The sequence below is a fragment of the Centropristis striata genome, chromosome 3 (assembly GCF_030273125.1).
Source record: "Centropristis striata isolate RG_2023a ecotype Rhode Island chromosome 3, C.striata_1.0, whole genome shotgun sequence".
Lineage (NCBI taxonomy): Eukaryota > Metazoa > Chordata > Actinopteri > Perciformes > Serranidae > Centropristis > Centropristis striata.
This window is the reverse complement of record NC_081519.1, coordinates 45231570-45258084: the sequence shown is the minus strand read 5'-3', so window position 1 is coordinate 45258084 and position 26515 is coordinate 45231570. Positions and strand designations below refer to the sequence as shown.

Here is a 26515-nt window from a genome sequence, read left to right as displayed (position 1 = left end):
GTTAGGCTCCAGTTTGTCTTAACGTGATGCGACATCATCAGAGTCTCACAGGAAACAACCGGAGTAAACAACCAGAGTAAACAACCAGAGTAAACAACCAGAGTAAACAACGTCTGTAAACAAACGTTTCTGACTTCCTGTCTCCGCCCCGAGACCAGAACCAGTCTGACTCCTGAATCTCACTCAAATCTTTATTTCTAACCTTTAATGTCACATCTTGGAGTGGACAATCATTATTATTATTATTATTATTATTATTATTTTCATATGTTTGTTTATACATGTAAACACACTGCAGAAAGCCACCTCTCAAAAACAAGAAAAAAGTACAAAATTAGGTGTATTTTGCTTAAAAATATCAAAATTATCTGCCAATGGAAGAATAAAATGTGTCTTGTCAAAACTTTCCAAAACCAGTAAAATATCTAATCTCAATGAACCACAAATACCTTAGAATTAGTTTATTATAACTGATAACAAGTTACTTTTTTGATTGTTGTTGTTAAATGTTTCATGTTAAATGTTTAAATATCAAGTGTCAGTTTAATGTTCTAGTTAATCACATACACACTACACAACAATACACACTTCTATTGATTCATTGATCATAAAACTATTGATTCCATCTGGCTGCTTGTTTTAAAGATGTGAAGAGGTAAAAATATGTCAAAGTTATGATTTCTTAGTTATGCTTGAAATTAGAAATTATGACTTTGAAATATCAGTTTTATACTTGTAAGTGTTGGTGAAACAGCTTTGTAACTGTTGATATTCTAGTTTCCAGCATGTATTTACTCAGTATAGGTGATAAAATCTCAGTAACAAGCTGTAATATTATTACTATTTAGATAATTAAGGACCAAAACACTGAAAACAGATGAAACAGTGGAACATAAAAGATGCTGACTAAGAAGAACTATCTCATCAGACATTAATAAGCAGATATCCTCTTGATCTGAGATATTTATAAAAAAGAGTCACAATTAATCACAATTAATAATTATTACAGAAAAATAATCACATGATATCAAATTGTTTCTATTGTGTATTTTAAACTCTTTAATTTAAACTTCTTGTTCTGACTCGAGGAGGTGTTGACATGAATTTTCCCAGTTGGGAACTCAGATTTCCAATTGTTTTGAATGCAGCGTTCCTCAGAAATAACAGCAAACATTCATTTTGGAAAAAAAAAGAAGGTTAAAATGAGACTTAAGTTAATGCAAAATAAAACAAATTACTTTTTTACCTTCAAAATATAAAATTTACAACCAAAATGAATGTTTGCTGTTATTTCTGAGGAATGCTGCATTCAAAATAATTGGAAATATGAGTTCCCAACTGGGAAAATTTGCACCAACGAATCCTCGAGTCAGAACAAGAAGTTTAATTTAAAGAGTTTAAAATAATTATTCTTCTCTTCTCTTTTTAGTTCAGTAAAAAAATAAAAAAAAAGTTTAAAATGAGGCTCAAGTTAATGCAAAATAAAACAAAGAAATAGAATTTACTTACTTATTTATTTACTTTTTTACCTTCAAAATATAAAATTTACAACCAAAACTATATTTAATCAACAAATTATCCTTTTATACATCAGAGTTATGTTCATGTTGGAGGAAGCTGCTGATTTATCAGAATTATGATCATTTAATAAACAGTTTCACAATAAAACAATTATTAATTTACAGAATATAAATATGAGATTTAAATCTGACAGTAAAACTAAAACTCTGATTATTTCTCCTGTAAATAATTACAATAACTGTGTTTTACTGATCAGGTTAAATATTGATCATAGTTTGACTTGAATGAGTCCACGATCAGAAACATGAAGCTCTTCATCCTTTGACGATGAGGGTGGAGATCTGAAGCTCTTCATCCTTTGATGATGAGGGTGGAGATCTGAAGATCTTCATCCTTTGATGATGAGGATGGAGATCTGAAGCTCTTCATCCTTTGATGATGAGGATGGAGATCTGAAGATCTTCATCCTTTGATGATGAGGATGGAGATCTGAAGCTCTTCATCCTTTGACGATGAGGATGGAGATGTGGAACTCTTCATCCTTTGATGATGAGGGTGGAGATGTGGAACTCTTCATCCTTTGATGATGAGGGTGGAGATCTGAAGCTCTTCATCCTTTGATGATGAGGGTGGAGATCTGAAGATCTTCATCCTTTGATGATGAGGGTGGAGATCTGAAGATCTTCATCCTTTGATGATGAGGATGGAGATCTGAAGATCTTCATCCTTTGATGATGAGGGTGGAGATCTGAAGCTCTTCATCCTTTGATGATGAGGGTGGAGATCTGAAGATCTTCATCCTTTGATGATGAGGGTGGAGATGTGGAACTCTTCATCCTTTGATGATGAGGGTGGAGATCTGTCCCGGCAGCGTGTAGACGATGAGGCCGAGGAAGAGCGTGAGGATGGCGAGGACGGCGAAGGCGATGATGAACTTCTTGAACTTCTTCCAGATGAGGAAGATGAAGGTCTTCAGCGGGTTGACGAACCAGCTGAAGCTGGTGGTGGGACGGCTGCAGAGGACAATCAATCAATCAATCAATCAATCAATCAATCAATCAATCAATCAATCAATCAGTCAATCAATCAGTCAATCAATCAATCAATCAATCAATCAATCAATCAATCAGTCAATCAATCAATCAATCAATCAATCAATCAGCTGGTGGGACGCTGCAGGACCACAGAGACTCTTTTCAGCTGAAGAGGTTAAAGGTCATCAGCAGCTTTTACTAAGAGATTTAACTGAATAAATCAGTGATTTTAATCTAATCAATAGTCTGAGTTTACCCATGATGCCTTGTGGCTGGATTTAGTTTCTAATGTCAAGGCAGCATGGTCTCCATGGCGATTCTTAGCCCTGTTTTAGGGATCTAATCACAGAACGGGGAGGGACGGAGAGACGATGACTCGTACTATTGGACAGACGGAAGCTTGTAGTTTTCTAACAGATCCAACATGGCTGCAGCAGACGCTAAGCTAGCGGCTAAGCTAACAGGGTTTAGCCAGACCCCGGTCGTTGTGGTCGTCTTGCCATTGATCGCCTTATAAATATAAACATATATCTGTCTGCAGAGTGTTCATATGTGGAGCGTCCTTCCTCCTTCATATATCTTTCTGCACAAACAGCAATAATCGTTCGGCGCCATCGTGTAAACATCAGTCTTCTTCTGTCTCTCTACTACGTCATCTGGTAGAACTGATCTGATTGGCTCAGAGCTACCTACAGACGCTGATGAGACATTCTTAGCGCCCAATAAACGCTCTGGAGGATCATAAACCCCGCCTCCTCTACGTTAAGATGAACAGGTGGTCTGTGTGTGTGTGTGTGTGTGTGTCGTACTTTGGTTTGTCGAGGGGCTCCGGTTCTTTGCGGGCTCGGCCCACCGGGTTGGCCTCCGCCTGCTCCAACGTCACCAGCTGCAGCTCCGCCTCCACCTTCCCCTTCACACACACAAACCAACAAACAAACAAACAAACAAACAAACAAACAAACACAGAGCTAGTTAGTTAGCTTCCATGCTTCCAGTGTCTTTTTATCGGTTATCATACGTCTTTCTTTGGTCATTTTATCTTTTTTTTGGTCAATTTGTCTCTTTTTTATGGGAATTATACATCTTTTTTGTTAATTTTGTGTCTTTTTATTGGTTATTATACGTCTTTTTGGTCAGAAATAGTGGGGCAGCTTAGCTAGAAATTATAGAAGGATTGTGCATTTTATGATAAAAGCGTCAAATTTGGCACACTTGTAGCCAAAGACAGAACAAAATTAGATATAGAGGCACGACGAATTTTCAATGTGGCGGCCATCTTGAAAATGGCGCCATATTAAAAATGTATGATGGGTCCATATCTGTATTGTTTTTACTTTGTGTCTTTGAGCATAACTACCTAATTTGATGCTTCTATCATCCATTGTTAATATGAAATTTTATCTAAAAAGCAGTTGTCACTGGCTGCCATATTGTCTTGATCCCTCCACATGTTCCCCGTGTCTTTGGCTAAAACTGTAGCAAAATATATGTTCCTATCACCTATTGTGAGCTGAAACTACGGAGCAGCCAGAGTCAGAACATGCTGCAGAAAAACGTTGAAGAAGCAGAATTGAGCGTTTTAGTCCCAAAGTAGAGATGGGAGATGGGCTAGTCTGGCTATGTAAACATCATTTCTGTCTCTCTACATACGTCATCTGGTATAACTGATATGATTTGCTAAGAGCTACCTACAGACGCTATGATAGACATGATCTCATTGTGATATATGTGATATATTTATGTTAGCCAGGCTACATAAAATGCAGAATCCTTCTTGTTATCTGCCCACTAAAAGAGTGGAGATTACTGAACCAGAGTTTAGTTTCTGCAGCCTGGATGTTATACATGTTGCTGAAATAATACTTTTTACATGGTGAAATGAATCTAAATAAATCTGATTTAGATCTTAACTGTAAATTTGCATAATGAGTATGTTTTCTTTAGTACCATTAGCAGGAAAGTGTTGCCCATGCTGTCGGTGAACTCGATGTCCTCCTTTTTCATCTGACTCCTCTTGTCCTTCTTCTTCTTCTTCTTCTTGCCCTTCTTCTTCTTGGCCTCCTCCCGCTCCTTCTCCTCCCTCTCGAAGTCCTCGGCCGTCTTCAGGCGGGTCAGCGGCCACCAGCCCTTCATCTTCTTGGCTCTAAAGATGGAGAATCTGGGCGTGGCGCGGTCCTTCGCCAGGTCGATGGTGCATTTAGTGGAGGACTTGGCTGCTCGCACCATGTCGTTGAGACGTAACTCAATGGAGCCTGATGGACCGACAACAAAACAACAAAACAACAAAACAACATGTTAGCATCAGAACGATTCGCTTTGGAGTTTAATTTTCTAACTAAAATCTGTATCTATACTACAAATTATCTCTATACTGTATCTATAGTGAAAATAAAGACCCGTCTCTCATTATAAGCCTGTTTCAGTAAACATTTGAGATAATTTGAGAATTTGTAGCCTGTGTGTGTGTGTGTGTGTGTGTGTGTGTGTGTGTGTGTGTGTGTGTGTGTGTGGTGTGTGTGTGGTTGTGTGTGTGTGTGTGTGTGTGTGTGTCCCACCCAGGAAGTCGTTGGCGGCGATCCGGTCGTAGTCCCAGACCTGCAGCGTCAGAACAGCCGGCTGCCGAAACTCAGATTCCTCCAGAGAGAAAAACGACTCCTTCTTCTTGAACACAATCTCTTTCTGCAGAACGACAGAACGAGAGGAGATTTATTAGATTTATAGAGATTTATAGAGATTTATTGAGATTTATTTAGATTTATTGAGATTCATTGAGATGTATTGAGCCCCTAGTGGCTGCAGTGGTTATTACAGCCAACATGAACCACTCCAGCCTGGAAAGTGAATTTAAGAGGCTGCATCCTTTCTATTGGCCAGCAGGGGGCGACTCCACTGGCTGACAAAAGAAGTCTATGAGTAATTAGTGACAACATGGCGGCGCTGCACAACACGAGGCTCAGCGTCTCTCCAGAGTCCGTAGATCAGCAGTTATCTGCCTGTTTGTTTCATTTCTGTCCACTTCTTACAGTGACAGGATCTTTAAGACATCAGATCCTGATAACTGATCTGACATCTGCACTGATCTGTCCATCACTGTATTTATTCTACTGCACTTTATTTATTCTATTTAAACTGTTTGCACTAACTACAGCTAACTGCTGCTAACAGAAAAAAAAAGGTTCTCATGCTCTTTACTGCCTTTTAGCACTTCTGGATTGATGCTAAACTGCATTTCATTGTTTAGTACCTGTATTCTGTGTAATGACAATAAAGTTGAATCAATCAATCAATCAATCAATTAAATGACCCTATTTCTTACTAGATTTTTTTTTACCTCAGTAGATATTTTTTAATAAGTTTATAGTTAAGATTGTTTATAAAGATAGAAACCTAAACACCTGTATCGCCCCCTGGTGGCTGCCTGCAGTAAAACTCATGAACCCCAAAATAAAAACTTAGTAGTAGTTTATTTATTTAACTTTAAACTTCTATTTCACTGCATTTAACTGGCAGCTTTAGTTCATTTTCAGGTCAAGATTTAACATGTAAAACATGATTAATTTAAAATGATTACACATTTTCATGAATTAAACCACAACACTGTTTATTAAGTAGTTACATTTAACTTGACAACAGTGAAGCAGCAGGTGTTTGGCGTTTTTTAGTGTTTGTACCTCAGTAGGAAGGTAGTCGAAGCGAAACACAAATCTCCAGTTGAAGTTTCCTTCTCCGGTCAGAGAGTTGAAGTGGACGTCCGTCTCCTGTTTCTCTCCTTCCATTCCTTTCAACCAGCTGCAACACAACAAGACGCAACAAACACTCAGTTTCTGTCTGTTTCCATCCAGAACATTTAGTGACCACATATTTCTTTCTTCGTCTGCTTTAACCCATAAGAACCTATGGTGGCACCATGTAACAAACACTTTAAATCTTCTAGAATCTCATATTCAGCTTTATGTTTCACATTAACTCATTAAGACTGTTTGACTGTGTGACTGTGACAGGAAGTGACTTCTCCAACATGTTTCTGAGGAAACAGAAATGTGAAAAAGTGGCTAATTTCAAAAAGCTTATTTTTTATTAAGTTTAAACCCATTTAACGATTCTAATCCATTAATGTCCTTTATTACATTTAACCTGTTCTGACCAGATTTCCTGAACAAATTAATATTAAACAAGTAACAAAAACATCGCTGAGACGTGTACACATTAATATTTTAACATAAAAATCCCGGTGTGACGTATTTGTCTCAATAACAAAAATAGTAAAAGGCCACTCAATTATTTTCACTGTTTGAATTATTTTAAATGAATATTATGCTCTGCTGTTCAATTTAAAGTGCATTTGGCCAAATATAAACAAAAATAATCTTATTCTATCTTGTCACAATTCTGATAAATGTTGTGCAGATGCAAAGAAAAAAAAGGCACATTTGTGTTTCTAAGCAGAAAAGGTGTCTAGTTTAATTATTTTAGAATAATAAATATCCTAAACATAAATTCCATAAACCCAATGTAACGTTTATATGTCACATCACAGATCTTTGACTTTTAGGGGTAAAAACATCATAAATGTGTTGTATATCCCATAATGTTCCTTTAATGATCTCTGGTTGTTAAGGGTTAATGTGCCCGTCCATATTGATCCTGTTGCCGTGGTAACGTGAGTTAACGGACCCTTTGACGTAGATGTCGGAGGACGGCTCGCCGGTGAACGGGTTCACGTCGTCTAGAAACACGTCGTCCGTGTTCCAGATGATCACTCGCAGCTCGTACCTGTCGCCATGGAAACAACAAACAGAACAGCTGTTTCTCTATTCACTTTTATTATATTATACTCTATTGTATTACACTGGAAATATTGTTTTCTATACTCTGTATTTATTCTATTTGACTCCACTTTACTTTCTATATATGTACATATATATATATATATAACCCTAACCCTATATTCTATTTGACTCTACTTTATATATATATATATATATATATATATATATATATATATATATATATATATATATATATATATATATATATATATATATATTCTATTGGACTTTACTTTACTTTATATATATATTCTATTTGACTCTACTTTACTTGATATATTACATTTGACTACTGTACAATATACATTCCATCTAATGTGACTATATTTAACAGATTTATTCAACTTTACTACAGCTGATAGTGAGTATAAGTGACTATTTGAGTAAATTCTATTCAGTTCTACTGTACTTGGTGATTCTATTTATGTCTACTGTGATGTACTGTAATAGACTCAATGATTCAATGAGCAGAATAAATGATTCTGATTTAGTTTCTATCAGACTTTCTATCAGTATTTGACTCACTGTTCAGGGCTTCGTGGCTTGATGTCGACGGGGGGCGGAGCCGGGACGTCCGTCGGAAACATGTCCACCCACATATGGAGGTAACCCTGGAACACACACACACACAAACAAACAAACAAACAAACAAACAAACACAGAGCTAGTCAGTTAGCTTCCATGGCAAGTGTTCAACACTGCAAAAACCAACTGACAAAATTTAATTTAATTTGAATGTATCTTGAAAGTCACGTGACTTGGAACAAAACAAAAGGAAAAAATATCCATGGAATAGCCACGGGATATGACTGTCATTAACTTGCATTGTAGCGAAATCCGTGTCAGTTTCACAGAAATTTGAGTTATTCCATGGCTATTCCACAGATTTTGAGTTAAGCAAATCCGTGGCTATTTCACGGACATGAGGTAGGCGGCGACCTACTTGATATTCAAGACACAAGGCATTGTGGGAACTGACTCTGTGAACTTAACAATGATAACACCATGAGAGAGGGGAACATGTCCTGATGTGATGTATAGGGCAGGAAGATAGGGCCGCATTGAGTCTTGTTGAAGAATCAATGTTGGGAACTACAACAGACATAAGTCGAGCGGTGTACGGGACTTTGTTGTACTGTAAAAGAGCCATTCGGGATTGTGCGGTGTATGGAACACAAATGTGCTAATAAATCTTGCTGAACAGAGTATTGGGTGCTTTGTGTTTGGCCAGCTCACCCATTAACTTAGTGCAGTTGTTAAAATTGCCACGACAGTGTTTACCTGAGGTAGTCCAGGTTTGTGTTATTGTTATTGTTTACCTGAGGTAGTCCTGGTTTGTGTTATTGTGATTGTTTACCTGAGGTAGTCCAGGTTTGTCCTGGTTCAGCAGGGACCTGATCTCTACGTGTTCTGGGACCAGTGGGATGGCTCCCAGGAGGAACTCGTTCATCTCCCCCCAACGACGCAACACGCTGAGGGCCGCGTGTTCCTCCATCTCAGCCTCCTCCTCCTCAGACCGCTGGTTCTTCTTCAGCAGGGCTACAACAACAACAACAACAACAACACAATGTATATTATAAAAACGCCTGGAAATAAAAATATACTGACCAACTGGGTCTGTCTGTCTGTCTGTCTGTCTGTCTGTCTGTCTGTCTGTCTGTCTGCCTGTCTGTCTGCCTGTCTGTCTGCCTGTCTGTCTGCCTGTCTTACCTTCAGGTACGGCGTCCGGTGGGATCTTGAAGATCTTGTTGAGGACTTTGACCTCGGAGGTTCTGTATTCTGGAGACGGGACGCCGTTCTTCCTGCAGAGCTCCGCCAAGATGGTCGTCGGCTTCTTCGCATCACGCCAGATGTTGTAGCCGTCACTGCAGAGAGACAGACAGGTAGAGATACAGACAGGTAGAGAGACAGACAGGTAGAGAGACAGACAGGTAGAGAGACAGGCGGGTAGAGAGACAGACAGGTAGAGAGACAGGAGGGTAGAGAGACAGACAGGTAGAGAGACAGGAGGGTAGAGAGACAGACAGGTAGAGAGACAGGCGGGTAGAGAGACAGACAGGTAGAGATACAGACAGGTAGAGATACAGACAGGTAGAGATACAGACAGGTAGAGAGACAGATGGGTAGAGAGACAGGCGGGTAGGGAGACAGGTTGGTCTTTGTGGTCAATTTGTTTCTTTTTTGGTCAATTAGTTGTTGTTTTCTTCAATGCATTTTAATGTCAGGTACAACTAAAGGTTCATTTGTTTGGACAGATTTAATGATAACAACAAAAATATCTGATAGATTTTGACACCCAGATTGACCTTCTGAGTGGATATATTGGTTCTCATAGATTTTATATGGCTAGCATCTCCGATCCACAATCTTGATGAAGTGGCTCCCATCAAATATTGAAACCTATGGCGATAGAGAGCATGTGGACAAAATGTGGTGCTTTTGTCAGGCGTGTCCCTTTGTTTAGCTAAGCTGCCTGACTACTAGTGCTGAAGCTCTCTAATAAGTTAAGGTCTCTGGTTGTGGAACCAAAGTATCCTAGTTCTGGGTCTAACATGTGGCTCTAGAGAGTTCTAGTACTGGTTCTACCATGTTGTGGTTTTAACCCATTTAAGCCAGGAAAGCATTACCGCATTTCTACCATTAAAACCTGTTGGGAGCTGTTGTGTTATTCTACCATTAAAACCTGTTGGGCGCTGTTGTGTTATTCTACCATTAAAGCTGAAAGAGGATACGTGGTTTTGTAGTATTTGTAGTTTTTTCCACCTATTTTCGGTCTCTTGGCCAATGAAATGCATCAGAATACATGTGGGAGTGTCCCAATGCATCATGGGACTTTTCCAGAACTTATAAATCATGGTGAAGACGACTATAGCGGAGGGAGCTCAGATATAACAGCTATAAGCTCTCAGATACTTTATGAATTTCATTTCTATCTGCTACAGAGGCTGAAAAATCTATTATTTAGTAGGAGAGTTGACACTTCTGTTGGATTTACAGAGAAACTTCAGGTTTTAGGGGCTGATTTTAAAATCACCAATCAGAGGTTTAAAGGCAGATGCTGTATTCGTGGTACTGACGTGTCGTAGTAGAGCGCCAGGCCGCAGGACGGTCTGTGGCGGCTGTAGAACCGGTTCTCCAGGTCAATACGAGTCTCTCCGATTTCATCATCAGCCCCGATCAGATCGTGATCCATCACTTTGATTACCAACTCTGTCTCCAGCGGGAAAGACAGCGTGAGTTCAAACACCCTGGAAGACAGACAGATGGTCAGACAGACAGACAGACAGACAGATGGTCAGACAGACAGACAGACAGATGGTCAGACAGACAGTCAGACAGACAGACAGACAGGTACAGGTAGACAGACAGACAGGTACAGGCAGACAGACAGACAGGTACAGGTAGACAGACAGACAGACAGACAGACAGACAGACAGACAGACAGACAGGTACAGGCAGACAGACAGGTACAGGCAGACAGACAGACAGGTACAGGTAGACAGACAGACAGGTTCAGGTAGACAGACAGGTACTGACTCTCCAAACGTGGGGTTGAGCTGTTTGGGGATGTATCTGTCTTTGGTGTCCAGCAGCTGGTCTCCAGCCTGGACCACCAGGTACGGGTCGGCTTTACCGTTGGGGTCAGTGGGAGCCAGAGTGGTGGCCTGCAGGACACAAACACAAACACACACACAAACACAAACACACACACACACACACAGAGAGACAGGGACACAAACACATAGTTAATAAAAGACACTGTGGAAGGCAAAATGAGAAGGTGGCTGCGACTGGCTGTGGATGGAGAGAACACTGCTAAAAACATGAAGCTCACCAAGTATTTTCTTCTTCTATCTATCAATAGTATCTAAATTATCTAGTTTTGAGTATAATTTACCTACTGACCATAGCTTTATGAGCTTATTTTAGGAACATGTGTCTTTTTGTAACTAAAATGAGTGAATAACCTCTTCACAGGGGTTTCAGCTTTGTGTAAAGACTTGTTTTTAGGATTGACATTGTGAGCTTTTTCATGCTTTTCAATCTCTTCAACTGTTGAATATGGTGAGTTTTTACCTCAAATATTGGCTCCAGTTGAGAGTTTTAGTTGCATGGAGTTTAAATGATATTTCAAACGCATTTTCTATCACCAGTATCTACGGTCTGGCTTTTCAAGCCACAATTGCTCAAAATAAGTATATTTGGATTTATTTTAAGACATCATTGTTTTTCAGTTTCTAGATATTTTTACTTACTTAAAGAATTCTTACAAAGAAACATTTACTTACTGCACTGGCAGATAATTTGACTTGTTTTAAGCATGTTTTTTGCTTAATTCTAGTTATTTATTCAGTTGGTTTTTGCAGAGAGAGACAGGTACCTTGACGATGTAGACTCGGACCAGGACTTTGATCGGGGAGTTTTTGGGGATTCCATTCGTGATCTGACACGTTACGTCTTCTTCATCTCCGGGTTCAATGGGATAAACCAGGAAGGAGCCCTGAGGATGATTATTGATTATTGATTATGGAACAATTCAGACAGACAGACAGACAGACAGACAGACACTCCACCTTGTATTTTCCCATCAGCCTCTCCTCTTCATCCTCCTCGTCATCCTCACCACTCGCTCTGCCTTTATAGAGCGGGAAGATCTTCAGCCAGTCCTGAAACTGACTGAACTCTGACTCCAGATCTCCTCCGTACAGCTGAACACACACACACACAAACTCAGTTAGACATTAATATCATATTAATATTAATAAAATGTGCTGTTATTAACTGGAGATCAGCTTCTGGTGTTCTCCTGAAGAATGTCAGACCAACATCGACTCTTTTTTGCTCTGGTTTGGTCTCAACAGCTTTAAATGATTCTTTGACCCAGAAAATGTAGATTTTGACACCAAGATTGACCTTCTGAGTGGTTTGGAAGATATATTGGTTCTCATAGACTTTATATGGCTGGTCATTTTACGTCTTTTTGTTCATTTTGTGTCTTTTTTTGGTCATTTTATGTCTTTTTGTTCATTTTGTGTCTTGTTATTATACGTCTTTTTTTTTCATTTTGTGTTTTGTGTCCACCATCTCCTGAAGAACTTATGTGGATTTTTTTGTAGCTAAATCTTCCACCTCCTTCTCCAGTTAATCTGAACTGAACTAACTTTGTTCATTGTTGATCCAAGCCTCCACCAGTCGGCTATAGTTGTGTTTTAATGTAAAGTCTGAATCAGGCAGAAACCATTCAGTAAATATGCCATAAAACCAAAACTAGAAGCAAAGAGAGGCTAAAAATCTGACACACTACATTTAGATTCAGTGTTTCTGTGTTGCTTCGTTCTCTCAGACTGGATTATTAACTTTTATTCTCACCTGCAGCGTTGCGATCTTTTTGCGTTTGGGAGGAACGACCTCCACCACCACCACCTCTTCCTCCTCCTCTTCATCGATGTTGGCCATGGACAGATTCCCTCCATCTGAACAACAAACAAAACAAGTGTGTCAACACTAACAAACACAACTCTGTCAACACTAACAAACACAACTCTGTCAACATGGGTTTTCATTACATTTAGTGTCCAGATTCTATTTTGTAGTTTGTTTATGTTATTGTTTAGATTTTTCAGAAGTTTCCCTCTGAACTGAGAGAAACTTCTGGACCGATTGTTAAATGTGTTTTGTACTGAAGAGAAAATTCAGAATAAATGAAAGAATATCACTGAAATAATAAAGTAGAAGTTAAAACGTTACCTGTTTCTGCGTGTTCCTCCATCTCCTGCTCCTCTTTAGCAGCCTGCAGACAGACGACATGCTGATTCATTCATTATATTACATATTCACTGTACAGAAACTCAGAAAGTCCTTTTTTTGTCCTTTATTTCCTGCTGCAGTGATCTGTTTTAGTCTGTCTTGTCCTCGTCCTTTCCTACCAAGTCATTTAACGTTGGTTCATTCTGTCATTTCCTTTGTTATCTAAAGATCTTATAACTAGAATACATCTGAAAACAAGTATTTGTTAATGTGTGAATGCAGGAATCTGACCAGGGATCTAATTAACTCGGCATATTGTCAGACTTTTCATGCACATGGAAGTGACTTAAAGCTGCATTCTGTATAACGGCCAGCAGGGGGAGACTTCACAGGCTGCAAAGAGAAGTCTGATTGTATGTACGTCAATGGGAATATGACCAGAATCTGAAATCAAAGGTTCAGAGCAATGAGTGACGTCCACTAGTTTTTATAAATTCCATGGTTTGAAGTTGGTATTTACCTTTATGCTGCAGGTGTGTTAATATAGTTAACTCTTTAATTTATTCTCATCACTACAAGATCTCCAACCCAAACAACAGAATAGGTTGTTTGTCAATAAGGACACATATGATGGTTTCATGGTTCACGGCACAGATCGGAGTTAAACACACACCAACGGTTCACAGTCAAATAAAAAGAGGCTGCAGTTTATTTATTTAGGCTCCAAAACATCTAATCGAGGTTCAGGGCAATAATAAGTGGTTATGAAAGAGAGTTTAAAGAGTTTTGTCCTAATAATGAACTTATTGTTATTCAGACAGCGGATCAATAACCTGTCTCTCCATCTCCTCCAGGGAGGCGTAGTACTTGGACCACCAGTCCAGCTCCTCCTTCTCTGGAGCCTCCTCCTCCAGCTCCTCCCCCTTCTTCATCAGCTTCTTCAGAGGAGCCTGGAGCACATCAACAGTAAACAACAACACATCAACACTAAACATAAACACATCAACAGTAAACATCAACACATCAACAGTAAACATCAACACATCAACAGTAAACATCAACACATCAACAGTAAACATCAGTTAATCCTTTATGGATGTGTTTAATATAGATCAATATTGATCTCCTGTGTTTAATACAGATCAATATCTGCGTACATTGACCATCTTGATGGGGTTGATCGGTATCTTGGACTGTTTGATCTGCAGCCCGCTGAGTCCCATCTTCTTCACTGACGTCAGAGTGTTGATCTTCATCATACTCTTCCTCACTGAGGGACACACACACACAAACAGAGTGTTGATCTTCATCATAGGGATAGGGTTAGAGTTAGGGTTAGGGTTATTATATATATATATATATATATATATATATATAATATCTATATAATACTCCTACCTGTGTGGTTTTTAATAATATTATGTTATATATATATAATATCTATATAATACTCCTACCTGTTTGGTCTTTAATAATATTATGTTATATATATATAATATCTATATAATAATCCTACCTGTGTGGTCTTTAATAATATTATGTTATATATATATAATATCTATATAATACTCCTACCTGTGTGGTCTTTAATAATATTATGTTATATATATATAATATCTATATAATACTCCTACCTGTGTGGTCTTTAATAATATCATGTTATATATTAATATTATATATAATACTCCTACCTGTTTGGTTTCTGTCGTGGCTCTTCCCTTTATCTTTGGGCTCGTCTTCGTCCTCCTCTTCCTCGCCCCCCAGCTCCCTCGGGGCGTAGTCCATCAGGCTCTGGACCATGTGGGTTCCCACCAGAGCCAGCCGGCCGAAGGCCCGCTGCTCCACCACGAACAGGGCCAGAGGAGGGTGGAGGTAGGCCTGCTCCGGGAGCTCCTGCTCCACCACAGGAACCAGGAGAACACCAGAGAACACCAGAGAACGTTAGAAAGGTCTGACTCAGGAGGAACCAGGAGAACACCAGAGAACACCAGAGAACGTTAGAGAGGTCTGACTCAGGAGGAACCAGGAGAACACCAGAGAACGTTAGAGAGGTCTGACTCAGGAGGAACCAGGAGAACACCAGAGAACACCAGAGAACATTAGAGAGGTCTGACTCAGGAGGAACCAGGAGAACACCAGAGAACACCAGAGAACGTTAGAGAGGTCTGACTCAGGAGGAACCAGGAGAACACCAGAGAACGTTAGAAAGGTCTGACTCAGGAGGAACCAGGAGAACACCAGAGAACGTTAGAAAGGTCTGACTCAGGAGGAACCAGGAGAACACCAGAGAACGTTAGAAAGGTCTGACTCAGGAGGAACCAGGAGGATGTTAGAAAGGTCTGACTCAGGAGGAACCAGAAGAACACCAGAGAACACCAGAGAACACCAGAGAACGTTAGAAAGGTCTGACTCAGGAGGAACCAGGAGAACACCAGAGAACGTTAGAAAGGTCTGACTCAGGAGGAACCAGGAGAACACCAGAGAACGTTAGAAAGGTCTGACTCAGGAGGAACCAGGAGAACACCAGAGAACGTTAGAAAGGTCTGACTCAGGAGACACATCTGCTCTTCTTTTAGTCGTCTGTTTGTTTGTTTTTGGCTTAATGTGAGACTGAGACATATACAGTCATGGAAACAATTATTAGACCACCGGTCTGTTCTCCATTTAATGCCTTTTACAACTAAAGGTACATTTGTTTGGACATTTTCCATGGTTTTATTGATAATAATCAAAATCATTACCAATAAAACCATGTTAAATGTCCAGATATCAGCTCTTAAATTAAACTCTTTGTTGTTATAATTATATTTGTCCAAACAAATGAACCTTTAGTTGAACCAGACATTAAAATGAACAAGAAATTAAAGAAAACAATAATTCTTCCGTGATTTAAAGGGGAAGAGCTCTGAGCAGGATTCAAACCCTGCAAGGACCAAACCTTAAAGATTCAGTACTGTACTTTTAGAGGTACAATTTTGAGGTACTTGTACTTTACTTGAATATTTCCATTTGATGTAACTTTATACTTCTACTTCACTACATTTAGCTTTAGTTACTTTTCAGGTTGAGAACAACAACATAAAATTCATGATAATTGAAATTAAAACTCTTCTAACATAAATGCATCAATAATAATAATAATCCAATAATATATTCAGAATATATAAAATAATCTGAGTGGGTTCATTCTGCATGACGAGTAAGGAATGCAGTACTTTTACTGTAGTGGAGTCATTTCACAGTGTGTATTAGTACTTGTACTGCAGTAATAAAGGATCAGGATACTTCCTGGACTGACCACGTCTATGTAGCGGACCAGCTCCTTGAAGTTGGGGTGGACCTGGTAGCTCTGGACCTCCTCAGACTCCAGCTGGTGTCCTGCACACTCCACCCGGACCAGGGGCCGCTCCACCTCGAAGAGCTGCACCCGCTTCAGGTCCCGCAGACCCCAGAACAGAACCTGGACACAGAAACACTCAGGTTTAGATGTCTCTGATGTCCCTAAAACATGGGACCACACATCTACAGAGCGTGTCCAGAGACCTCGATCCTGAAGGTCTTCAGCACCGGCTGGACCCCCTCTGGGATGATGTAACACCTCTGCTCCTCCAGGTAGGTCAGCTCCTGGGGGTCCACGCAGGCCGGGATACTGGGCTGCAGGGGGAGGAGGAGGAGTTCACAGCTCGTTAATCTGAATGAATTCATGCATTCTGCTGTTTTCTGGTAATGTTCAATGTGTTAATTAACTCTGTGGCTAGTTTAGTCCGTCATGACGAACTCTGACCTCCTCCAATGAATCAGAGATCTTCTAAACTGTTTGTTACGGCTACTCCTGCTTTCAAAAACAGGTCAGAAACATCAGAGTATCTGTGAGGAGGAGGTCTACGACTCACTGAATAATAAACACTGAAGGAGTTTCAGTTTCAACCAAAGATGGTGGGATTTATTTACAGAAACAGAAATATTCTCAGCTGGATTTGTCTCCAGTTGCTTTCCTGAAAAATAGTCTCTAAGGGGGTCTGAAAAGTTGCTAAATATAGCAACAAAGTTGCTAAGTTGTCAACAATGCTTCACCAGCTTTTACAAATGTTGCGTGTTGTTGTGGCGTCCAGTACTACGTCACATCCTGCTTAGCGTTCTATCCAATCAGCAACCAGGCTGTTTACAGGGAGAATAAAGACCCTGCTCTACTACAGGGACTAAAGAAGTCCTGACAAAAGACCCTCAGGACGGCTCGTATTCAGATTAGAGGCGTTTCAGAGAGTGAGACCCTCATTCTGGGTAGTAGACTGTAGTGGAAACAGCCCTAATGATGGACAATAAAAGTACAAACAGAGAGACAATGATTGATTGACAGGTGTCACCTCTCCAAACCCGGAGTAGTCCAGCTCGATGAGCTCGAAGGCGGCCAGCAGCTCTCCGGCGGGGAGTTTCCCCATGCTGACGTCAAAGAACTTGAGACGAGGCTTCTGGTAGTGCTGCTCCACCATCTTAAACTCCGGCTCAGCAAACGCCCGACCAAGAGGCCTGATACTGCCCTGAGACACACACAATTATAATAATAATAATTAATAAGTAATGATAACGATTCAGGAAATATTACTGTGGGATCGATGTCACACACTTCTAACTGACAAATATATACAGACATGAAAAAAACTATTAGACCTCCTTGTTTTCTTCAGTTTCTTGTTCATTTTAATGTCTGGTTCAACTAAAGGTTCATTTGTTTGGACAAATATAATGATAACAACAAAAATATGTGATAAGAGTTTAATTTAAGAGCTGATATCTAGACATTTAACATGGTTTTATTGATAATAACCAAAATCATGATCAATAAAACCATGGAACCATGGTTTCTGGCTCTTCCCAACAGGTGTGCCCCAGGGCTCGATCCTGGGTCCTCTTTTGTTATCTCTGTACATTAATAATGTTTGTGATCATGTTTCAAATTTCATCTGTCTTATACTTTCAGAGACTCTCTCTGCAAACTAAAAATCATGGATTTGACCAACTGGTCTCTCAGCGCTCACGTTCCCAGCTGGCTACATGATGGACGGTGGGAGAGGTGGCGAGTCGTGTGTCTGGCGGCTCTCTCCATGGAGGATATAGAAGATCTTTATCTGTGAGGAACCGTGATTACAGGTCTTTTGCTGACTGGATCAGGCTTTGCTCTGGTTTATCAAAGAGTACAGGAAACAGTGACAGCTGTCCAAAGCCCCATAAGGCTGCAGGACGTGATTGAAGCGGTGGGCAGAGCTGTCAGTACTCAGACTGGGACTATAGATCTGAAGTTATTACTGTCTTCACCTGCTGAAGGTGCAGCGGAAGAAGAGAAGAAGAAGAAGAGGAGAAGAGAAGAAGAAGAGAAGAAGAAGAGAAGAAGAAGAGAAGAAGAAGAAGAGGAGAAGAAGAAGAGAAGAAGGAGAGTGTTACCATGTTGTTGTGGTCGTAGATGTTGATGGTGACGAGCGGCGGATCCTGTTGGAGTTCTTCTTTAGTTCCCTCCAGAAGAACTCTGTCAAACAACAAACACTCACACCAGGCTGGAGACAGAGTGTCATAGATCACCTGGTAACACACACACACACACACACACATACAGACACACACACACACACACACACACACAAAGAAAAAAAGAAACATACATATTTAACAAATTTCCTTTTTTTCTGTCAGAGTATTTCCCTAAATGCTACCCAGCAGATTAGCAACCTCTGTTTAGGTGGAGTTAATGTACCTTTTTTTTATACTTTTATTGCAATAATATGATAAAAATAAAAGATCAAATTCATGAATATTGAATGAGAATAAAGTCATAAATATTTAATAAATTATAGGAGGAGGGTTGTTAAAATGAGGGCTGTGGAGCATTTTGTAGAAATGTACTTATACATTGTCATTAGTATGGACTTAGTAAGGACTTTAAAAATGATATGAAAGAACTGTCATCTTTTCGGCAGAAGGAACCAGACGGACTTGGAGGAAATCTGCTGTTGTTGAAGGAAAATGACTGGAAGTGATCGACTGCATCAGCAGCCAGCGCCAATTATAAACCACTTTATTCATTTAATTCATCCAATATTTAGGACTTTAATCTCGTAATTAATTATTTTTTTCTTCTAAATGTGGCCCTAATAACAATAGGCATCTTCAGGATGATAATAAATCCCAATTTCAAATAAGATAACATAAGTTTTGACTTTATTTATCCCACCGTGGGGAACTTTAGTCGTCACAGCAGCTCAGAGCAAGATACAGACACACAGATATAGAAGACAGAATAAGGATATAAAGGATAAGACATATACATACATTATATTCACATTGTGTACATATATTTCTGCTAGTTGGCATTAATTATTAATATATCTTTTTTGTGTTTGTTTGTTTTCCTGAGAGTACTTTGCATTTTTCAGATATTGCATATTGGAGAAAATATATTTTAGTATATAATTTAACCTCTGCTGATAAAAATAAATTTCCTTTTTTCTAACCGGTTTGTTTTTAAAAACAACAAGCTCATTTTTATTGCAAAGTAAAAAATGTACTGATATTATAAAATGATGGTAAATAATTAAGACTTTAGACTCTCAATCACAGTTTTATTTCCAAGCAGGTTTTTTTTCTGAGAGCAGGTTGAAGCTTGTGACTCTCTAACGAAGAGCTAATTTATTAATAATAACCATATTAACCCTTTAGTTGGTGGGACGGAGGAACGTACCCTGGTGACCTGACACTGTGTGGAGAAGAGGACTTTGGCGAAAGGATCCGAGAGGCCGTTATCATCCGCCGCCATCAGGCCGCGAGCCTGGTAGAGGTGGCAGCGCAGCTGGAAGTATCTGCTGTCTGCAGACAGACAGACAGACAGACAGACAGACAGACAGACAGACAGGAGACAGACAGACAGACAGACAGACAGACAGGAGGACACTGTTATGAGCTTAGTTTGAGGTCTAGGAGTCACAGGAAGTAACATGTTTGGTAAACCCAAAACTATGCAGAAAAAATGGCTGCAGGGACTCTAAGTTGAACAATTATAATATTTATTAACAGGCAAAAGGAATAAACAGAGATAAACCAACTAAGTAGCACAGAAAAAGGAAGCAGCTAAATCTTCAGCGTCTCCAAGGCCAAAATAAGAAACAAAAGTCACTATCTGGAAAATAAGATTCAGCTAAACCTACCAAACAAAACAGACAATGCTAAGCTCCCTAAATGAGCAAAGAACTGGAGAAAACAGGTTAACAAAAATAACAGAGAACCCCTACTAGGCTTCCAGACACTCTACAAACAAGTTGACTATATGTGTAGCTGTGACACTGTTGTGTATTAATTTGAAGATGTATTAAAATATCAGACATATAGCAGTTTAAATATGCATCAAACATGTTTTGATAAACACACAGAAATCTGACCAACAGTCTCTTTACAGGAAACTCAGCTGCTGCTGAGGACAGGGACAACACTGTAACATGGAGCATCAGGTCATAAGGACAAGAAGAAGACTGACCCTGGCAGGACAGACTGACAGGAAGCTTCCTCTTCCCTGCAGCCATAACCTTCCTCTGCTCCTCCTCCTCCTCCTCAAACACCGGCAGGAACTCCTCCGGTAAGGAGCTGGTGGCTTCTTTACTGTACTTGGCCAGACCGAGCCACAGGTAGACCTCCAGCTTAGCAAAGATCTCACTGGCTGAGCCTCCTGGAGACTGAAGGGACAGACAGACAGACAGACAGACAGACAGAGAGACAGACAGTTAGAGACAGACAGACAGACAGACAGACAGACAGACAGACAGACAGACAGACAGAGAGAGAGAGACACAGGGTTGTTTCGTACCTTAATGTTTTGAAACTGAATAAATAAACTATTTTAAAAAAAGAAGCTTTTCTCATGAGCATCTCCAGAGTGTTCAGAGAGACAGACAGAGTGAGAGAGAGAGAGACAGGTACCTTCAGGTAGAGGGTGGTCACTCGGCCACAGTCCCGCCCCTTCTGCTCCTCCACCAATGAGAAGAGGATGGAGTAGGAGGGGATCCTGACGTAGGCCAATCTCTTACTGCCGCTCAGTAACCAGAGGAAGGCGTCTGGGATGGTGGTCTGGGGCTGGAGGGGGCGGAGTCAGAGCTTTAGAGACACACAGACTGATCTAACGTCGTCATGGTGACATGAAGGGACTCTATGACCTCTGACCTCTTTGGCCAGCAGGCGGAGGATCCTCAGCAGCTTCCTGCTGTCCAGTAACCTCTGCTTGGTGGTCCGTCTGGTGATCCTCCTCCGGGCCCTCACCGCCTGCCTGGCCACAAACACCTGGAGACAGACAGACACTAATCAGACAGACAGGTAGAGAGACAGACAGGTAGAGAGACAGACAGGTAGAGGAGACAGGTAGAGGAGACGGGTAGAGAGAGACAGGTAGAGAGAGACAGGTAGAGGAGACAGGTAGAGAGAGACAGGTAGAGAGAGACAGGTAGAGGAGACAGGTAGAGAGAGACAGGTAGAGGAGACAGGTAGAGGAGACAGGTAGAGAGAGACAGGTAGAGAGAGACAGGTAGAGGAGACAGGTAGAGGAGACAGGTAGAGAGAGACAGGTAGAGGAGACAGGTAGAGAGAGACAGGTAGAGAGAGACAGGTAGAGAGAGACAGGTAGAGAGAGACAGGTAGAGGAGACAGGTAGAGGAGACAGGTAGAGAGAGACAGGTAGAGGAGACAGGTAGAGGAGACAGGTAGAGAGAGACAGGTAGAGAGAGACAGGTAGAGAGAGACAGGTAGAGAGAGACAGGTAGAGGAGACAGGTAGAGGAGACAGAGAACAAGAACAGACTCACCAACTTCTTCTTGATGTATTCTTTCCTGCATTTGTCCAGTTTGTTGGGACGAGACTGAGACCTTCTGTCTGCAAAAACACTAAACTGCCTGCAGAGAGACAAGAGGACAGACAGGCAGACAGACAAGAGGACAGACAGGCAGAGAGACAGACAAGAGGACAGACAGGCAGAGAGACAGACAGAGAGACAGACAAGCACAGGGACAAACTGAATCAAATCCGATGTGAAATCAATCTATTTCTGTATTGATCATGTGTTCAGGAGGAGGAGACGGACTTGCAGGCTGCCACCAGCTCCAGCAGCACCTCCACCAGACGCTCCTTGGCTTTACTCCTCGGCCTCCTCAGCAGACGATCCACCTGGTCCAGACCGATCTCCTGGAGGAGGAGGAGGAGGAGGAGGAGGAGAGGATGAAGAGTTTATCATCGTTGTGTGTGTGATGTTGTCCTCTGGTTAATAACAGGACTCACCAGCCGGTCGGCCGTCTTGCTGAGCCAGTTGGCCTGATAGAGACGGAAACTGTGATCCTCAAACTGACTCCAGACGAACAGACACGGCTTCTGTTTCTCAGAGGGAGGCTGCAGGGGGATGCACTGGAAAGACCTGGAGGACAGACAGACAGGCAGACAGGCAGACAGACAGACAGACAGACAGACAGACAGACAGACAGACAGACAGACAGACAGACAGAGAGACAGACAGACAGACAGACAGACAGACAGACAGAGACATAGAGAGACAGACAGACAGAGAGACAGACAGACAAACAGACAGACAGACAGACAGAGAGACAGACAGACAGACAGAGACATAGAGAGACAGACAGACAGAGAGACAGACAGACAGACAGATAGAGATAAAGGTCAGTGTTTGTGCTGTAACTGTTGTGTGTTAATTTGAAGATGTATTAAAATATCAGACATATAGCAGTTTAAATATGCATCAAACATGTTTTGTTAAACACACAGAAATCTGACCAACAGTCCTGCTGTCCTGCTGTATCTGATTGTGTCCGGCTGTATCTGATTGTGTCCGGCTGTATCTGATTGTGTCCTGGCTGTATCTGATTGTGTCCTGACTGTATCTGATTGTGTCCTGGCTGTATCTGATTGTGTCCTGACTGTATCTGATTGTGTCCTGCTGTATCTGATTGTGTCCGGCTGTATCTGATTGTGTCCTGCTGTATCTGATTGTGTCCTGCTGTATCTGATTGTGTCCTGACTGTATCTGATTGTGTCCTGCTGTATCTGATTGTGTCCTGCTGTATCTGATTGTGTCCTGCTGTATCTGATTGTGTCCTGCTGTATCTGATTGTGTCCGGCTGTATCTGATTGTGTCCTGCTGTATCTGATTGTGTCCTGCTGTATCTGATTGTGTCTGGCTGTATCTGATTGTGTCCTGCTGTATCTGATTGTGTCCTGCTGTATCTGATTGTGTCCTGCTGTATCTGATTGTGTCCGGCTGTGTCTGATTGTGTCCGGCTGTATCTGATTGTGTCCGGCTGTATCTGATTGTGTCCGGCTGTGTCTGATTGTGTCCGGCTGTATCTGATTGTGTCCGGCTGTATCTGATTGTGTCCGGCTGTATCTGATTGTGTCCTGTTGTATCTGATTGTGTCCTGCTGTATCTGATTGTGTCCTGTTGTATCTGCAGCAGCTCCCCCTGGTGGTTACTTACTTGTCGTACTCGGTGGGTTGAGGTCTGGTGGCAGCAGACACAGATCTGATCTCTGGTTCAGGACTCAGCACCTCCTCTCTGTCCAGCTCCTCCTCTGACTCCAGCAGACCCTGCTCCTCATCATGTAGATCCTCCCTGCTCCTCCTCAGCTCCTCCCTGCTCCTCCTCAGCTCCTCCCTGCTCTGGCTCTTCTTGGGTCTGCTGACTCCCACCGCCTTCCCGTTATTCCCTGCAGGAAACAGAACATAGAATAATAATAATAATAATAATAATAATAATAATATAGAACAGCTGGTGGATCTCTGAGGGGTTTGATGGTGGGAATAAATCAGGTGACCAACTGGTTCTGGCTCAGCAGAGGTCCAGATCTGACATCAGGTGTTGACCCTTGAACTCCATCTCTATAAAATGTTTCCAAAGATGTCTAAAAGTCCATTTAACTGCTGTTTTAACATTCTAATTCACACACAAATACACTTTTATATCATGTTAATTTTTGTTTTTTATATTATTTTTGTTATCGTCATTATAACTTGTTGATGTTTTTTCGTATTTTCAGTTTATTACTTTCTTATAACTATGAAATTGTAGGTGGAGGCTTTAAATAAGCCCATCTGGGTTTTCTGCCTCTCCTGCACTTTACACTATTTGTCATGTATGTTATTCTAACCAGATATAGCAGATCTAGTCCAGATATATTTACAATAATATATATATATATATATATATATATATATATATATATATATATATATATATAATATCCAGGAGTGTTTACCAATGGAGAGTTCGAAGGCCACCGGTTTGGTTCCTACCGACGGGTCCATCATCGTGACTTCAAACAGAGATGCAAACAACAGGAAGTCCTCCCTTTGTCCCAGGAAACCCTGAGGACCAGAAACAGAAAGAGAAACAGTCGATTAGAGTATAAACGATACATTATTTGTTTGCCTCATATTGTTAATCTTTGCACTTGAGGTTATACTCGAAGTTATTTAAAAGGTATTTTTTGTCCGTCGCTATGCCGACGATATTCAGTTATACATTAAAGATGAGAGGCGTAAGTTAAATTAGTAATGTGAGTAAAGATAGAAGGACACAGGGGGAAAAGGCAGGAAAATCATATAGACTTCAAATATAAAGATGGAAGAAAAATAAACAACACTTCATTTTATTAACAACTAAAGTAGAAAAGTTATTATATATGACATAATTATTTACTATCACAGACAGAACCAAGACACAGTGTTTTAATGTCTCAATAATGATGATGATGATGATGATGATGATGTCACTGACCTCAGGGAGCGGGTGGATCTCCTCCATCTCCACGGTAACGGACTCTGGAACCTCAATTCCCGCCTCCCCTGAGTCGTCAGCCAATCCGCTGTCAGATGCAGTCACTACGGCAACAACAAGTAAACAAACTGTGACTTTTTCTGCTCAGGATCGAGTTACTGCAGAAATATCAAACGTCACTGACATTTACACGTCAGAATAAAGAATAATAAACTACGCCCTCTCTCTTTTAAAGTTCTCCTCTGACTGACCTTCCTTGTTCTTCTCCTTCTTGCTGCTCCTCTTCTTCCTCAGTCCCAGTTTCCCCAGAGCTCCTTTCATCTAGAAAACACACCAGCAGGACTCAGAGAGGTTGACCAGCTCCCAACGAGCCAGATGTGGGATAAAAATTTTCTGTTTCTAGAAGTTCAGATATAATGTTTAAAATGAATCATTTCCACCATGGATGCTGCTATACAACCACATGACAAATGTTTTTGCATCTCTGTGTCTGGCTAAAATATTTTACTTTTTACTCCACTACATTAACTGACAGCTTATAGTTAATTTTCAGTTCAAGATTTAACATAAAACATTAAAGTGATTTTTATTATTATTAATTAAACCTCATAACAGTACAGGATCATCTCAATGAATTAGAATATGATGAAAAGTCCATTTCAACCAAGTATTGAGTCATATAGATGACAAACTGTTCAGAGGACAACATTTACATATTAAACAGACTTTTTAAAATTGGGGGTTAGGGTTAGGTTTAGGGTTAGAGGTTAGGGTTGGGGGTCGGGGTTAGGGTTGGGTTTAGGGTTAGGGGTCGGGCTTAGTGTGGGTTAGGGGGTTGGGTTAAGGTTAGGGTTGGGGTTAGGTACCTTCCCCAGGGCGGCGGAGGCTGTATCCGGGACGACGGCGGCGGGGGAGGAGTAAACCTCCACGGTGAGAGCGAGGAGGATCCGACCGCGGTAGAAGATTCCTTCACCCAGACCCTGATTCAGAGCCTGCAGGAGAGACAGGTTAGTCCAGTCCAGACATGAGACCTTCTCATTTAACTCAGGAAGAAAACAAGTCACTGTTTCATTTCCAACATGTTGTATTACTGTTTTAAACATCAGCTGGTGTGAGGTCAGTCTGGTTTACCTGGTGGACGTCTCCCAGGGTGGAGTTCTGAGGAGAACCGTACAGGTTCACCCAGCAGGGGCCGAAGGTCGGATTAAAGCCTGCAGACAGACAGACAGACAGACAGACAGACAGATTTATATATACAGACAGTATTGTTATTATTATTTGTTCCTTACCTACCAACTGATCTTCTTTTAACTCTTCAGTGTCCTTGTTCTATTCTGTTTTTTTCTATTGTTGTTTTTATTTATTCTACCTCAGTATTTTATTCTAGTGTATTTTATTGTACTTGAATACCAGACTGCTGTGACAACCCAGTTTACCTTCAGGGATCAATAAAGAAAGTAATCAATCAATCTATCCATCTATCCATCTATCTATCCATCCAATATGTGTTTTTAATTGTTTTTTGATTAATTGTCAATCACCTTGTCAAGACAAGACAAGGTGCTGTACAAATG

General features: G+C 40.8%; 1 protein-coding gene across 1 annotated transcript in view; it reads right to left on the bottom strand.

Moving 5' to 3' along the window:
• Positions 1–1544: 1544 nt before the first annotated feature.
• The window catches only part of fer1l4 (fer-1 like family member 4), a 38237-nt gene continuing 13266 nt past the window's right edge, over positions 1545–26515 (bottom strand). The window contains exons 15-49 of the mRNA XM_059328884.1: positions 26073–26152; positions 25808–25933; positions 25193–25262; positions 24942–25045; positions 24421–24529; positions 23643–23871; positions 22436–22568; positions 22242–22342; positions 21966–22053; positions 21332–21448; positions 21092–21244; positions 20652–20847; positions 19863–19987; positions 18572–18706; positions 17497–17670; positions 16676–16786; positions 16431–16592; positions 14824–15025; positions 14290–14402; positions 13966–14082; positions 13133–13175; positions 12755–12858; positions 11959–12093; positions 11766–11885; positions 10922–11049; positions 10462–10632; positions 9095–9249; positions 8742–8923; positions 7910–7995; positions 7230–7328; positions 6227–6344; positions 5111–5234; positions 4503–4807; positions 3365–3465; positions 1545–2534 (exon numbers count right to left, since the gene is read on the bottom strand). Of these exons, the coding sequence (XP_059184867.1) occupies positions 2354–2534; positions 3365–3465; positions 4503–4807; positions 5111–5234; positions 6227–6344; positions 7230–7328; positions 7910–7995; positions 8742–8923; positions 9095–9249; positions 10462–10632; positions 10922–11049; positions 11766–11885; positions 11959–12093; positions 12755–12858; positions 13133–13175; positions 13966–14082; positions 14290–14402; positions 14824–15025; positions 16431–16592; positions 16676–16786; positions 17497–17670; positions 18572–18706; positions 19863–19987; positions 20652–20847; positions 21092–21244; positions 21332–21448; positions 21966–22053; positions 22242–22342; positions 22436–22568; positions 23643–23871; positions 24421–24529; positions 24942–25045; positions 25193–25262; positions 25808–25933; positions 26073–26152 (4697 nt within the window). The 3' untranslated portion in view covers positions 1545–2353. The remainder of the gene's footprint in view (positions 2535–3364; positions 3466–4502; positions 4808–5110; positions 5235–6226; positions 6345–7229; positions 7329–7909; positions 7996–8741; positions 8924–9094; positions 9250–10461; positions 10633–10921; positions 11050–11765; positions 11886–11958; positions 12094–12754; positions 12859–13132; positions 13176–13965; positions 14083–14289; positions 14403–14823; positions 15026–16430; positions 16593–16675; positions 16787–17496; positions 17671–18571; positions 18707–19862; positions 19988–20651; positions 20848–21091; positions 21245–21331; positions 21449–21965; positions 22054–22241; positions 22343–22435; positions 22569–23642; positions 23872–24420; positions 24530–24941; positions 25046–25192; positions 25263–25807; positions 25934–26072; positions 26153–26515) is intronic.